The 15920-nt window shown below is 52.2% G+C and overlaps 1 protein-coding gene across 4 annotated transcripts in view; it reads left to right on the forward strand.

Annotated features, from left to right (window-relative positions):
* Positions 1 to 15920, forward strand: part of TMEM104 (transmembrane protein 104) — a 51899-nt gene that overhangs the window by 384 nt on the left and 35595 nt on the right. For 3 of the 4 annotated variants that reach the window (XR_005055622.2, XM_036997339.2, XM_036997337.2), the window contains exons 2-8: positions 373 to 488; positions 6253 to 6374; positions 8840 to 8921; positions 9361 to 9457; positions 10111 to 10191; positions 13580 to 13679; positions 14260 to 14368. Coding sequence is in view for 3 of the 4 variants with exons in the window: in XM_036997337.2 (XP_036853232.2) it covers positions 373 to 488; positions 6253 to 6374; positions 8840 to 8921; positions 9361 to 9457; positions 10111 to 10191; positions 13580 to 13679; positions 14260 to 14368 (707 nt within the window). In the remaining variant the exon portion in view is untranslated. The remainder of the gene's footprint in view (positions 1 to 372; positions 489 to 6252; positions 6375 to 8839; positions 8922 to 9360; positions 9458 to 10110; positions 10192 to 13579; positions 13680 to 14259; positions 14369 to 15920) is intronic. The other variant, XM_036997338.2, reaches the window with a different exon arrangement.

The raw sequence follows: 15920 nt of genomic DNA on the forward strand, positions 1-15920 counted from the left end.
AACTAGGCGGAGGGACAGACAGTTACTTGGGCTGCCCTGCGTGAGCTCACTCTTCCTGGCATTAAATGGGGACAGCCACTGCAGAGTGTGCAAACGGGGCGCTTATGGTGAGTGAGACTTAGTGGCTTCTGGGGCCCCTAAATCAGCTGGAGTCTGAGCGGCAGTGAAAACATGCATGCCCTGCACAGCAAGGAAAAAGTCAGAAGAAACCACCCACGTGAGAGTCATGCAGGGGGACCCTTGCCTCCCGGCTGTCTTGTGACATATATTGAGGCCGTTTAAGTGTCTCTAATAAAAAGACAGGAATGGGGTTGGGGCTCTGCAGCCTGCGTCCGGGGCCATCACAAAGTTAAGCCAGCTCTTTCGCCTTAGGGAGCCGCAGCAGCCGCCGCCTCCGCACGGAAGGAACCTCGGCTGCGACTGACCCCTCCTCACTTTTGGAAATGGCGGGCGAAATCACAGAAACCGGGGAGCTTTATTCTCCCTACGTGAGTTTTACTTTCAAAACCTGTTTTGCCCACGTCAGTGCCCGCTGGCTTCTAGAGAAGCACGCTGCTTTTGTAGTCCCTGGTGAAAGCAGTGTGCCGGAACTCTTCGGCAGCAGCCGAGTTGCTGCTGTCCTGACTCAGAACACGTAGTAAGAGTTTGATGGCTTCTTCAGTGTTGATCAGAGAGTGATCAAGAAAACAAAATTAACTTGTTCGTTCTTTATAATATTTACCTCAGCGCCCCTAGCATTCCCTGTGCTGCTCAGATGGAGAATGATTGACAGCTGTTGACTCTGGGTTTTGCTCATCTCAGCAGTTTGAAACCACTTTGATTTTTAGCTGAAATTTAAATTGCACAACACTTAGTCTTGGATGGTGTGAGAGGCAGAGAAAGCATGCGGAGACTTCCAGTTGCAGTTTGGAGTCTGTAATTAGAAAATTAGAGTGATGGATTGCTCACTGTATTGGGTCTGCATCACCGCCCCCTCCACCCACCCCACAACACACACTCACACACACAGTTTATTTTCTTTGTGTAATATAAGATTGGTCATGGTTACCCCATGGAGCCTTCTTGTGTGGATGAGTAGCTGGGGGACTGGAATAATCAAATGATTGACTCATGTTGCGACCAAGTATCCCCAGGAAAAGCAGCACTGCCTTAAGGGTACGAGATCTCTTTCTAGAACTTACCTAACCGTAAACAGCTGCCCTGACTTCCCTAGCCTGGGCATCCCTGGTCTGTTTCTGCTAGCTCCACAGGCCCTGGAGCTGTGGTGTGATAGATGGGGAAGCATCTCTGAGACAGCTGGCAAAAAGCCTTCCTTGCACCAGGGTCTTACTGCTGCATCTGTGCCAGTCATGTGTAGCACCAAGGGAGCCTCCTTCCCTCTGCTGTTAATCAGGGAAGTCCTCTTTGAACCTTGGAATGGATTGAGTCATGCCCCTCTCATCTGAGTAACTGTGTATCAGCTCACAGCCTTCTCTTGGTATCAGCAATAAAATGTCCCCACTGTCCATAAAAGTCACCAGTGAGAAGATGTTCCTCTGTCTCACAGCATCTATATACTTAGAGTTGAGGAAAAGAGTCGTTTGTATAACTGAGTTTGGGAAGGACTAATCTTTGATCTGGCCATTTTTCTTGTGTCTCCAGTTGTTCAAGTATTCATTTCACATGTCAGCAAGTGCCCACAGGAAATTGGGCAGTGTGACCTGAAAGCCTCAGTGGGTTCTGCTTTTTAAAATCTTTTTTCTCCATTTCCTATATGTTTGGTTTTGTTTGAGGTTTGTGTTTCAGGGCATTTGTGGACTCTGGGCGTTCACTCTAAACAGCTGCTTGTATCCTCTTACCCTCCTGGTGAAGAGAGATGTAGGGGAAAGATGGGAGGTGTTAAGAATGAGGTGCAATTATTCAGGAGTTAGTGGTCAGAGTTTAAGGAGAGAACACACCTTCTTCCTTAACTCTACCATCCTGGGAGAATGGTTTCTGATTCCCCGTGAGACCAGGAGAAGGGTGTAAGATTTGCCATCTGCTGAGCCCAGAGAACTGTGAAACTGACTTTGCTGAGGATGCTGTTGTGAACTCCCCTGCTCAGCACTGGGCAGAGCCTCTGGCTTCCTTGGAGGACCCAGACACCGAGCACTTACTTGGTGTGTGACAGTGCATCGGCCCATAACCCGGTTATTCCCAGCGCAGAGCCTCCCCTTGCCTCTGTATCGCCCTGCCGTGAGTCCTTTTCCCTGTCATGGCCATCAGGGGTGTTCACCCGGGCTTGCACTGTTCTGCATAAAATATTGGCAATGGGCAGACGAGCCGCACAGGACGCTCAGATGACAGACCCTCTCAAGGATCGTTCTGGACACAGGAACATGATTCAGGCCTGTACGTTCCCCCGTAAGTGATCCTAGAGCAGGTATGCCTGTTTCCCCATTTACGGGGGCCAGGAGTGGCTCAGGACTGAAGGGGGCTGTGATCAAAGCAGAGGATGGAGCAGATGGGTGTTATACAAGGGTCAGCTGCTGAGGATGCCTTCACCAGCCAGCCTTGCCCAAGCCCGTTGCTTTTGCTTTCTAGGGAAAGAGCATCTGTTTCACAGCCTTAAATCCTGGTCATTGCTTCCGCATCTCTGCTGCTCTCTGTTTCCTGTGGCAGCTTGTCACTGGGGAAGCCATTGAAGGATTCCCATAACCCTCAGCTCTTGCACGGCTGTGGGTGAGGCCGCTGGAACAGGAGATGAGGCAGTCAGACCACTGCACTGAACCCCCTAGAGCACAGGGGGCAGGTCAGCCGTCCCAAGGAACAGGACTGTGCCTCCTCCAGTTCAGCCTCTGTCACTGAGACTTATTTGAAGTTTCTGTTGGGTGTGTGCTTATTTCGTTGTGTCTATCAGCAGTGGGTCTCAGCTGGTGGCAATCTTGCCCCTCTTCCCTCCCTGACTTTGGCAACGTCTAGAGACGTTTTTGATCATCACAACATAGAGATGAGGTGGAGGGTGCTGAAATCTAGTGAGGAGAGGCCAGGGATGCTGTCAAACATCCTACAGTCCCCAGGACAGCCTCCATAACACAGTGACCTGGCCCCAGATGTCAACCATGCTCAGGCTGAGAAACCCTCCCCTGCAAGAAGGCCCTTGAGCCGCTGTATCCCAAGGCCTTCAGGCATCCCTGAATTTACAAATGCCTCTTGTGCTATTTCATTCCCCATTAAACTTCTGGCTAAGGACCATCACTTTCTCAGGCTTCTTTGCTTTCTCTTTACTTCCATCACGAGACTCATCACCAAGGCCATTTTCCATAAAGAAATAAGGTTCTACCCTTCATAAGTGTTACTGCTTATAAAAGCAACACAGAGAATAAAGCTGCAGGAAGATGATTCAGACTTGTTTTAATCCTTCTGGAGTCTGTCTATGGGATCAAATTGAGATTGTGGCATTTAAAATCGGACGAAGGTGGCCAGACTCATGTGAGAGAGGACCTGAGCCAGGCCCAGTCAGCTCCGCTGAGGGGTCCTACCTAGAGTCTGCGTGCCAGGACCCTGAGAAACGCAGAGACAAGTGAGGTCCAGGCCACAGCCGTGGCCACTGTGAGCCTCAGGTTTACCAGTAGGGGAAAGGTAAATACACCATCATACAAAACCCAGACCAGGGCGAAGGAAGTGATCCTGTTCCAGCGGTTCAAAAGCGGGGAGCGAGACGGATTTGGGATACTGGAAAGGACTTTGTGGTAGGAGCCGTGTTTGAATGGGTCTTGAATGCGAGTGGGAACTGTGGGGCAGGGCAGGAGGCACAGGGGTTGGGAGGATGCCCTGTGCCAGGTGTAAGTGCACTGGTGGGGGTGCTCCTTCCCCTCTGCAGGGTGCCCTCTCATCTCTCCATCTCTCAGGGGTTCACTAACTCCTGCTTGGGAGCCTGTCCTTCCCTAACCACTGCTCAGTCCTTCCTCCTTGTCAAGGGCCCCAAAACAGTAGTTAATGTGTCCTGTCTCTATAAAAAAAAAAAAAAAAAAAAGTTCTGAGCGAGGCTAAGAGCATGGTCCCAACTGGTGAGTTGGGTTCTGGTAAAAAAAAAAAAAAAAAAAAAACACATGGTTATCTTTTAAAATCTTCAAAATACAGAAAAGTGCCTCTTTCTAAGAATGGGAAAGGGAAATGAGAGATGGGTAGGTGTACCCTAAGACAGAGTGTTGTTTTCTTTAAATGACCAGAAATGAGCAGTAAAACAAATTGAGTTGGCCGGGTCAGCAGAGTACAGGAAGGTTTAAGGATTGGCTGTCATAGTCCAGGCCCAAAGTGACGAATTTGAATCATAAATGAGAATAGGAGCCAGAGGTGGCTACAAAAGGCTCTTCAGAAATAAAATTACTAGCCCTGGGATATGGCTGAGGCCACTGATGGGATGTCCTAGTGGAGGTGACCAGCCAGCAAGGGGGCTGGAGGTCTGCAGAAGGGCTGATGGGAAGAGAGGGACTGTTCTCTTTTGTCTGCCATGAGAGTTCAGGCCATCAGATTGAGTGAAGTTGCTCAGGAAAAGACATGTAAAGAGAAAGAGGCAGCTAATGTGAAGAGTATAAGAAAGACTGAAGACTAGGAAAGCCATTGGGTTCGGTGAACAGGAAGCCTTTGGTGATATTTAAGAATGAAGTCTCAAAAGAGTTCTGCAGATGGAAATCACAAAGTGCAGGGCCCTGGAAATGAAAGCAGGGGGTTCCAGCTGCTTCTTCAATGAGTGGTGAAGGGAAAGTGAGGGTGATGTTTCAAAGGTGCCAAGGACATTTGTAGGCAGAGAGGAATTGCCGGTAGGGAAGATTCCAGAAAGGACTGAGCCCAGAAGTCTGGGTGCAGGGCTCAGCCCCAGCAAGGAGGAAGCCTCAGGCTCCCCAGTGGCAGGGAGGAGTGGGGAGGATGCAGATGCTTGTGATTTTTTATCCAGGAAGGAGTGAGGCTTGGTGGGCAGACGTAGGATGCCTGGGTCACCTCCACCAAACAGGAGATGTGGCCTTCATCTGGGAGCTCCGACGAGGTTTGATGGAGTTCCTGCAGGAAATGCTAGGAAGTCTTGGTGAGGAACAAAGAAAGTCTGATGCTGCCTGAGCACGCGTGAAGGAACCACTCGGTTGTTGTGGGACCAGTCATTATAATTAGAAAGAAAAATTTTTCAGGAGCCTTTAGCAGCTTCACATTAGGGATTCAGGGAAGCCGGTGCTGGGTGGTAACCAAGGCTGGGGGTCAGAAAGGTCAGTCAGAACAGGGAAGGGTATGGGAGGCTCGGGGACAGTGTGGCTTGTGGGAGTGTAAGTGATGCTGAAGCATGTAGGTGAGGCCCAGCGGAGGTAGTGGTCTGTGCGGGGCAGGGGTGGGTGGCAGAAGTCATCATGAGGACAAAGCAGGCTTGATGGGAATGCTCAGGTTCATCAAGTCAGGGGCTTCAGGTCAGAGGAAGGAATTTCATGGTCAAGATGCTGAAAAAGGAATGATTATAATTAACTGAGCTACAGTCAAGTTGCTGTGAATGAGAATGAGTTTAAAACTTAAGTCCACAACCCAGCAGTTCCACTCAGGGAGGGGGGTGGAGCTGGCCACTGGTGGAGACAGGGTTTCTTTGGGGGGGAATGAAACGGAATCAGATGGTGGCGCTGGTTGCACAACCTGTGACCATACTAAAAACCACTGTGTACTTTAAAATGGCATGTGATTTATATCCCAATTTTTAAAAGTCCCTGAAGCTAGTATGGGGAGGAGGGTCAGGAAAGAGAAGCTGCGTGAATGTCGACATCCCAAAGGACACTGGGAGTGTGGGTGGAGAGGACTGGGCTGCAGGCTCAGGGGTCCTGGAAAAGTAGGCAATTTTTTGAGGTCAGCACTGGGTTCCTCTTGTGCGTGGTACCCCAGATGTGATGGGCGTCCTCAGGAGGCCTTCAGTCTGGTTTAGCAGAGCAGTAACATCTAAGCAGCTTTGAACAGTATGGAATGATGAGGTGATGGGGATGATAACACCAAAAACAAGAATAAAACTGATAATCAGGGATATTTTGAAAAGACTGACAGGACGTGGACCTTCAGCCTTCCCAGTGTTGATGTTTGCTTCCCCAGCCTCCGCTTGCCGAGCAGGCCTCCTGCAAACCTGGGCAGGATTCTCCCTTCCTTCTCACCTCCCTGTCTAAAGTCTGGCCTCCACGGTTTGGCTGTGGCCCAGGGTCATCCTTGGGAGCCCCTGGAGGGAGAGGCTAATTAATTTCCAGGCTTGAACGTCATTTCTCCTGGCTCCAGGTCGGATTGGTGTACATGTTTAACCTCATCGTGGGCACTGGCGCCCTCACCATGCCCAAGGCCTTTGCCACCGCTGGGTGGCTTGTCAGCCTGGTCCTGCTGGTGTTCCTGGGCTTCATGAGGTAAGAGTTGGCACTGGGGGGCTGGCCTGACCTCTCTCCATTAACGTGAGGAAGCATGCGGGCAGGGCGGGGGAGGCCAGGCAAAGATGCCACGGTAATGAGTCCAAACTAGGTGCCCGGAGAGAGGGGAGGAGACGCAAAGGTCTCCAGAGGCTCGTGCTAATGGAGCAGCTGTAGATCCTGATCCGTCAGAAACGAAGACACCCAGCCGGGCTTTGGAATGTTTCACATGGGGCTCAAGTGTTGCCCTGGCTGGCTGACTTCCCCTGTTGTATTTTTGTTCTCTGAGAAAAGACTGCCTAGTCACAGAAAAGGAATTTGACAAACATTTAAGGTGATACGGGAAGTCAGTCTGGAATTTAGAATTTGCCTAAGATAGTTTACAAAGTTAGGATAAACACACAGGTACACCCATAATCAAGTGTCAGTCTCCTCTTCCTTTGTGCCTGGAAGCAAATAGGAGGCCAGGGCCTCCCTAAGCCTTTGGGGCACCTGCTCCTTGAGCCGGGAGTGGGGGTGGGGGTGTTTCACCAGCTGGCGCTTCAGAGCCAGGAGGGCCTACCTGGCACTCGGCACAGGATTCCACGTGCAGGTCAAAGTCATGTAGCAAGCACCCCAGCCTAGTGAGGGATTTGGGGCTAATCATTTCCAGCCCCTCAACCAAGTAGGAATCTACAAGCTGCAAAAACCGATAGAGGGGAACACCTGGGAACCCTCTCCAAGGGTTACCTCCCCGGAGAGAGGCGACAGCAGGCGCTGTTCTTAGGCGAACAAAACAAAGATCCCAGATCTCCTCCCCGCTCCCCGCAGACCCTCCTTTCTTTGGGGAGGAGACAGACAATGAGTAGTGAAGATAGTGAACAAGTAAACAGAAGAGTGAGTTAGAGGGAGGTGAGTATTATGGGAAAACAGGCAAAGAAGAGCAGGGCTGGGGTCGGGAAGGTGGGGGTGCCCCAGAGGGCAGCCTTTCAGCAGCCTGGAGGGAGCAGGCAGTGGGAACTTCTGGGGGAATGAGGCAGAGTTCAGTCAGTGAAGCAAAACATTTCCTAGGAGAGGCTGGAGTGGGTAGGAAAGCACCACGTTTCTCAATTTCTTCATTCATTTCCCTTGCAGGGTTCTATGGCTACCCGTGGGGTGATGTTGGCTCATTACATGCTTCCAGCCCTGGCAGCCAAGAGCCCTAGAAGTCCTTGGCCCTCTATGACTCTGCTGTCCCCTTTGAAGGACCTTCAAAGGCAGCCACCTGAATAGGAAGTGACGATTGAGGGCCCCCAGACAGGGGCTGCCGTGCCCTCCTCCTTGCTCAGCCCTTTATGTTTGAACGTGAGCAATGACTTGGCTTTGTCCAACCATGAGAAGTCTCTTTATGCCTTAATTAAGATTGATCTTAGTTTCACTTCCAGAAAGAAGGGAAAAAATCTAAATGGTCACTTAAGCAAGATAATGAGAAACCTTCCTAGGAGGTGCTGGGGCAGCTGAATGAGAGTTTCAGAGCTGCCCCACCAAACCCCCAAGAGGAAGTGAATATGAACTTAACTCCTGTCCCACTTGCCACCTGGCTGCTGGGCTAAGCAGTGAGCCTGTGGCAGGCGATAGCGCCCAGAAGGGCTGGGGTGGAGTCCAGCCCCAGCACCACACTGGCCTCAAGGAAGAGGGAGGTGACTTTCTGTCCCAGGTGGTTTCAGCAGGACGATGGCCTCACCTGTACCTTCTGCTAACAAAAGCGTTCGTGCATCCCAGCCACTGTCTGGGTCTCTCTAGCTTCTTTAAGAGGAAAAAAAGTTGATTTTTAACTCGGGTCTGACTTCTCAGCCAACATCTGGTGCCACCTCCCCGTTTCCCTTTTGATTTGAGCCAAAAAATGGAAGCTTATTTTAATTTTAGCCAGATTATTAGGAAAATAAAAGTACTGCCAATAAAAAAAGGGGGGAAACAGATTCTGGAGCCAAGTGTCCTTTTCAGTTATCCAGGCCTGTGTTCTATCCATTAGTCTGTGTAATTGGGAGCTGCCTGCTTCTCCGAGTCCCAGCAAGGAGAGGCAGGGGCTTCGCCTGCCCTTCCCAGAAGCTTCAGGGGGCCCCCTGTGAGCCAGACTCCTCTTCCCAACTTAGAGCATCAGAGTGTCTGTCCCCAACCTGGGCCCCACAGGCCCCTTCCTGGGGTGCAGCACTGCCCCGGGCTCACTCTCTTTACCTTATTTTACAGCTCATTTTACACCCCTCTCTCCCATGCATGGGAAATACATCCTAAATGTATTTAGGGGACATCAAGACAAGCTCTGGAGGCCTCACATATGCACACGCATCCTTTTTAATCAAGTCAGATCCATCTTAAAGTTTCCTGGAGAACAGCTCTCAGAAGAGAGAAGGCTCTGGGCTGGTAGTTCTTGTCAGGTCTTCAGATTTCTTTAACCTCCTCCAACCTCCTACCTGCCTTTGGCAATTAACAGTGACCCTCCCCTGCAGCTTTGTGACGACTACCTTTGTGATGGAGGCCATGGCAGCAGCCAACGCTCAGCTCCGCTGGAAGAGGATGGAAAACCACCAGGTGTGCATGTGTTGCCCTGTGTCCAGGCAGTGCCTCGTCCAGTCATGTACCAAAGAGGTGACCCTCAGCGGCCAATCCCCCCCTGCCTCAAGCACAGAGGGCTTATGTCCACAGCCCTACCCCCAAGACCCTAGTCCAGAGCTGAAGCTTAACAGCCACATAAGCGTGCAGAACAGATGCAGCCTCTGCTCTTAATGTCCTACCCTGGACTTTGAGCTGGCTCAGGCACTCCGAACCTCTGCCCGGGACTGTGCTGCAGCCTCAGGTGTCTGCATGTGTCCTGTACCATCTGATGTGACAGTATGCCAGTGCTGAGAAGCTTACTAGTCAAAGACCTTCTAGAAACAGATAGCAAAGGAAATGCATTCTGCATTGTCCCAGGGATTTTCTGTAGTAATATGCTCCTCGGTGTTCTTTTTTCTCTCCTAACCCCTCCCAGGAGGAGGAAGAAGATGACTCCTCCTCCGTCTCTGACAACGATGTTCTTATCCAGGACAACTACGAGCAGGCAGAGAGACGGCCCATCCTGTCTGTGCGTAAGTCTTGGGATTCCAGGCAGCCTGTACGTCCCTCCACCCACAGGTTTCCTGTCCTCTTGGAGGGGCTGGGAATCTCTGCAGGAACTCTGTGGCACTCCTGTCTGCAATTGGTTAGCTCCCAAAAAGGCATGTTGCTGGAGTACAAGAGCCCATCCGGGCCCTGGCATCAGCCCTGCCAGCCCCAGCACTTACTAACGTCTGCAGCTTGGACAAGTTACCCTCGGCCCAGCGCCCCACCTCTCCTGCTGTGACTGAAATGGTTAAATGCCTGGTTCAGTGTCCTGTGCGCACTGGAAACTCAAGTAATGTCAGGTCTCTGACTGGGCTCTCCTTCCTCCTGTCCCTGTCCCGCATGTGCCCACATAAGTGTGCACACATGCACTCATACATGAGCATGCGCACACATATACACAAGCACATGCATGCGTGCCTGTAGGTCCCATCACTGGTCGGCCCCGCCAGGGCTAGGCATCCCAGCTTTCCCTCTCACTCGGCCACCAGGTGGGATCCCTCTCTATAGAATGTTTCAGGAAGTTTTCTCAAGGGTTTGAAATGCTGGGGAATTCAATTCAATGATCACAACACTCCCTTCTGGGAGCTTTTCTGAGTGAAAGAACCCCTTTCTCATCCTTGTCCCTTCGGCTCCACAGAGAGACGTGGATCTCCGAACCTTTTTGAAATCACAGACCGCGTGGAAATGGGACAGATGGCTTCCATGTTCTTCAGTAAAGGTACGAGTTCCTCTTTTCCAGACAGGACAAGGGCGCAAGGAGAGCTGGTACCTCTCAACAGACCTGGGCACTTGGAATGGGGTCCCACCTCGATGACTAGGGCTGGGATCGGGGGTGCCAAGGAGCAGATTGTCGTCCTGCCCCAGGGTGTTGGAGAAGCCACCTTGCAGAGAGGCCTGAGCTGCTTCGAGTTGTCCTGGATTCCTCCCTGCTTATTAGCACTGGCCCCTGCTGCAGGTGGGGCCGGGAATCCTGAGCGGGTTCCAAGGAAGGAAGCCCCTGGAGGCCCTTGCTTCTGACTGTCCTTCCTCCTCAGGGGTAGTGATAGGACTCACTGTGCATGTGCCAGGGGGAGAGAGAGAGAGTGTGTGAATGTGTGTGTGTGTGTGTGTGTGTGTGTGTGTGCGCGCGTGCGCGCGCGTGCAAGTGGGGGAGAGAGAGAGAGTGTGTGTGTGCGTGCAAGTGGGGGAGAGAGAGAGAGTGTGTGTGTGTGCGTGCAAGTGGGGGGGGAGAGAGTATGTGAGTGTGAGTGAGTGTGTGCGTGCGTGCAAGTAGGGGGGAGAGAGAGAGTGTGAGTGTGTGTGTGTATGTGTGCGTGCAAGTGGGGGAGAGAGAGAGTGTGTGTGTGTGTGTGTGTGTGTGTGTATTTCTTCCACGGCCAGCAGAGGGTGCCAGGAGTCCATACACAGTCTTGCTGTCTGGGACGCTGAGGGTCAGACGACCAGCTCCTCAATGGGATTGGCTACCACCTGGAAGACCAGACCAGCTCAGGTGCTGGGCTGTTGGGTATTCAGCCACAACGTCCTATACCTCAGGGCAAATCTTGTTCTTTGAGAAGATGAGCTATGTAACAGTCTCATTTTTTAATGCCCAAACCTGTCTGCTTCCCCTTCATAAGGAGTCCAGCACATTGCGGTAGGTCCTTGCCTTTGCAGTGATCCTGAAGATTTCCTGCCCCTTCGCCACGCCAGCTGCTGGCAGGGTGCATCTCCACAGTTTCTTTCCAGTGCTGGTTGTGGGTGCACTAACCTGGAACTGGGGGGCAGGAGGGTAGCAATGAGTCTCCTGGACTGCTTTCTAGGACGTTAAACATTCAGTTTATCATTGTGGAGTGATTGGACCATCCAGTCCAGAAGATCTGGTATCAGCCAAAGGCTGCCCAAGGGTCTGGTCCTGTCCCTCCCTACTGAAGGTTTCCAGAATTCATGAAAACCAGATTGTGTCCAGCCCCCTTGTGGGCTTTTCCTCTGTTCCATTTCTCTCTCTCCCTGTCTCATTAGACTGAGATAAGAGAGCATAAACATTCCCTCCTGACAGCTGCATGCAGTCTCCTTCCATATGCAAGCTTCTGAAATAAAATGCATGTTGGACGGAGGGCATACACCTTTTAAACCTTTCTAATTTCCATGGTTTGTAATGTACCCTGATTTCTTTAAGAATTCTAGGAATCCGTGGGTTTATTTTGTCTCCTTTCCATCCCTGGCTATGGACCAAACTCCTGGTTTACCCAGATCTACTAGAGAATGAGCCTCTCCTTATGAGAGCAGCCCCCCGCTTGGGGGAGGTCTTCTCCCCATCTGCTCCAGGGGTTCCCAAGCCCGACATTACTAAGCTTGGCCCAGAGAATTCTTTGCCAGGGGCCGTCCTGTGCCCTGGAGTGTGTTGAGCAGCATCCCTGGCCTTGGCCCTCTTGCCCCCAACAGCCCCTCCCAGTTATGACAACCAAAAAATGTCCTCAGACATTGTCAGGTGTCCCCAGGGAGGCGGTGCCAGGCAAAGTCACCCCCAGTTGGACACCACTGCTCTGCTCCATTCCTAAGTCACAGATTGTCGTGCTCATCCTGAAGGGCTGCCACCCTCCACAGAAAGCTCCCTCGGGGTCCAGACCCATTTCTTGTTGTTAGAAATACCAGGCCTAGTCATTGCTCTCTTCCCAGGAGGTTAATTGATTCTCCCATTTTGTGTCTAGTAATGAAATTTATTGATCAGAATGTGCCAGTGACAGTTTATAAACACCTGACCCTGGAGTCCGTGGGCAGGTGGGGCACAGGATGGGAGTGGGGAGGGGACGGTGCCTCCGTGCAGAGCTCTGGTGTCAGAGCAGAAAGATAAGCTGGGCCACAGGCTGTACTTGGAGCCTGGGGTGGGACTGGCAGCCAGACCCCAGGGACCACTGAGCCTGGACATCAGCACCGTCTGAGGCCCTCCAGGGTTCTTTTCTAGAACCGTATTTTCCTAGCCTCTTCCCCCCAGACTCCTAGGAGGAGAGCCGACCTCAAATAGCCCAGGAGGATCATGTCCCGGTGTTTCCCTTGGGAGCCGTGGAGGCTCTTCTGAGGCACCAGGATTAGAAGGGAACTGTCACTTCATTTTTCATTCTCTTGTTAGAGAGGCCAGCAGCTTGAGACCAGTGACATCAAAATCGAGCAGCCAGTGTGAGTAGGAGTTTCAGACTGGTTGTCTGGGGCGTGACCCTGAGTTCGTAGGCCCCAGATGCTTTGCTCTGAGCTCTCATACCTGGCCTTTATAGCTGGGATCACATGCAGAAGTCAGCATGGGCAGAGTTCTCACTGCACAGGGGTGGAGGTGGTCAAGGACCTGCCAGGGTCAGGAAGGGGGGCCAGCGGGGTCAGGTTAGAGCCTGCAGTCCCTGCTCCCAGTACAGGCCCTCCTGGAGGGAGAGGGGACCAAGGATCGCCTCTGCAGAGGAGCATCCACATCGTGCACCTTCCAAAGCCAACATCCACCCTTGCACACATTTCTCATAAGACGGACCGCGAGCCCGCCCTGAGCCCCTCCCACCGCTCCCTCTGTTGCCAGCACCCGTGGTCACCCAGTGCTTGGCGAACAGATTCAGAGTGAGGCTCTTGGTCTTTGCAAGTCAAGGGCTTTTTTACCCTTTTGGTTTCAGCTTTGGAAGCTGGGCCATTTCTCTCCTCGTTGCTTTCCAATTCCTCTGTAGCACCCGTCTGGGAGCCCCGTGTTTGGCTGCAAAGGGGCTCACTGGGGTTCAGGGCCCTGATGCGGGCGCCTCTCCTTTTCCCTCCCACGGCCTGTCCTGAGCATGCAGGCGCCTCTGGCTCCTCCCCAGCCAGTCCCTGCCTCACACTTGCCCTGCACCTGTCTGGATTCAGAGCCTCTGTGACCCTCCAAGCCTCAGGAAGCCCCCCCTCGGGTGAAGGTCAGGAGCAGATGTGTCTCCTGCCTGCACCACTGCAGTGTAGCCAGCCAGGACAAGAAACAGGACTCAGGGGTCATTTTCTCACTCTTTCTGTAGAAAGTAAACAGCTTGGAGAACCGAATGCTATGGCAGAGGTAGATTTAGTTGTCAGAAGAGAATGCAGACTTTTCTCTCCGGCTCCCTGACCGGTGGCTTTGTTCCTCTCAGTGGGCGTCAACCTGTTCTATTTCTGCATCATCATTTACCTGTATGGGGACCTGGCCATCTATGCTGCCGCTGTACCCTTCTCCCTCATGCAGGTGACCTGGTGAGTGTCCCCCTCAGCCCCCACACTAGCTGTAGCCAAAGCAGGCTTCCTTGGCCAGTCAGGCCGTGTTGCACAGTAAAAGCACCACTGCCAGTGAACCCCTCAGCATCTGAGGGCTGTGGGGCCCGGCACCTTTTCTGCACACGCCTCAGGCTGCTGTCCCCTGCCCTGCCCCATGGGCATTCACCTCATGTCACCTATCACACAGGCATTTTGTCATTTCACATCCTCACAGAAAGGGTGAGTACAGCCCAGTAACATATTCTGAGAGAGAGGGTGAGAGCCCACATTCACATCCCTGTTATTACAGTATGTTATAATTATTCTATTCTGTTATTGGTTATTGTTGTTAATCTCATACTTTGCCTGATTTTATAAGTGGAACTTTATCATAGGATGCACATTTAGGAAAAAACGTCCTGTACGTAGGGTTCTGTCCTATCTGCCATTTCAGGTATCCACTGGGAGTCTCAGAACATACGCCCGGAGGATATGGAGGGGTGACCATAATTAGCAATGTTACATTCTGCCTGCTTCCGGCCAACCAGGGGCCACACTGAGCCACTGTTCTGTTTATCAGCAGTGCCACCGGCAATGACTCCTGTGGTGTAGAGGCCAACACCAAGTACAACGACACGGACCAGTGCTGGGGGCCCCTGCGCCGCGTGGACGCCTACCGCATTTACTTGGTGAGTGGCCTCACCTCGGCTCCCCAGCCCCGTGCAGCCCAGGGTCGGCCGGACCAGCCTGTGTGGCCAGAGCATTTGAACTGCCTTTTCTCAGATCAGGGCCTACACATCTCCACACTCTAGCTAATTACTGGGGCCTGGGGCCTGGGCAGAAAATGTCACTAAAACCCTAGCCCCAGTGTGTCCTGGTGACCAGGTTTCAGTCACACATGGCTTGGATTGGTGTTTGGGTCGTTGTCCGCTGCAGGGCCAGCTTGCACACTTAGCTCAGGGTCTGTGGGGCACTCTCGCTCAGCTCTTTAAGAGTTTCAGAGCTCACTTCCTGAGGGCTCCTGTGTTTTACCTTACCCTTGGCCGTGTAGTAGATGCCGGGTTTCCTGACTATTCAGGTGGGAAAGAGCCATCCTACAGTTGACCAGGTAGGGACCAAAAACGTGCTCCCCAGACAGGGAAGGATCGGCCCAGCTCTCTGCCCATCTTCCCTCCTCCCCACAGATGGGAAGATGATGAATCTCCAGCCTTGTTCTCAGTTGCTTTGTGCCATGACGGGGGCGGGGGCAGTTGGTGCTGAAGACAGGTATTGGATAATAAGATACAAAACCAGAGGCAGTTATTTATCTCTGCCTACTTTGCAGGCAGGACTCAGAAATGTTTCCCTTTCCCTTTTGCAGCATCTATTAATATTCTCTGCTTCCTCTTAGTCCTCCGCAGCCCTGACACAGATTTAGGTGTGCCAGGTGACACACAGTTTGACACGTGGCCACTTAGCTGATTTAGAGGGGGCGGCGGAGGTGGGAGAGGACTTGGCCTCTTGACTTAATTATCCCTATCCTGGCAGAGGTTTCTGCAGGCCCTGCCAGCTGCGCTATTTAGAGCTGAGTTTGTTAACCCCACGGACCACTGAGTGACTGTTTTGCCTTCCCAGTCGCACCCAACAGACCAAAGAAGACCTGTGGCCCAGGCCATGGGAGAGATTTGCTTTCCTCTGTTTTTCTGCAGCGTTCGTGGTCTGTTCCTTCTGGCATATTCACCTAAGGTTAGGAATTTGTCTTAGTAGAATTGTATCTCAGATCCCCCGACCACAGCTCGGCTGGGAAATCAGTAGCCAGTTGGTTGCTTGGCACCCTTCCCCTCTTCCCCAGCTTGGAGTGGGCAGAGTAACTTAGTAGGGCAGCTGGGAGGGCCTAGGTGCTCACAGCCAGCCGAGGCCTGCTGACCTCTTGGCATTTGAAAGAGCAAGATTGCTAAAGTTAGCAGAGGTAGTAGTAAGCGTAAGGACCCATCTGGACCTCTAACGGGCAGATGGAGGAGGTGAAGGAAAGGGTCCCCGAGGCTCCGCACAGCACAGGGCACATCCAGGGCAGTGGAACAGCAGCAGAGCCCCTCGGGTAGCCTTTTCCTGGGGAGGCTGCTAGTGTCCACACAGAATCTGCCTGGCACATTCCCCTGCCCCCTGGCAAAGCAGAGACAGAGAACTGGGACTGTCGGCCGCTGCCATTTGCCTGGTGAATTATTTAGAAACATTATTATTGCCTTATTAAATTGTTCCTTC

Source organism: Manis javanica, chromosome 4 (genome assembly GCF_040802235.1).
Source record: "Manis javanica isolate MJ-LG chromosome 4, MJ_LKY, whole genome shotgun sequence".
Taxonomy (NCBI): Eukaryota; Metazoa; Chordata; class Mammalia; order Pholidota; family Manidae; genus Manis; species Manis javanica.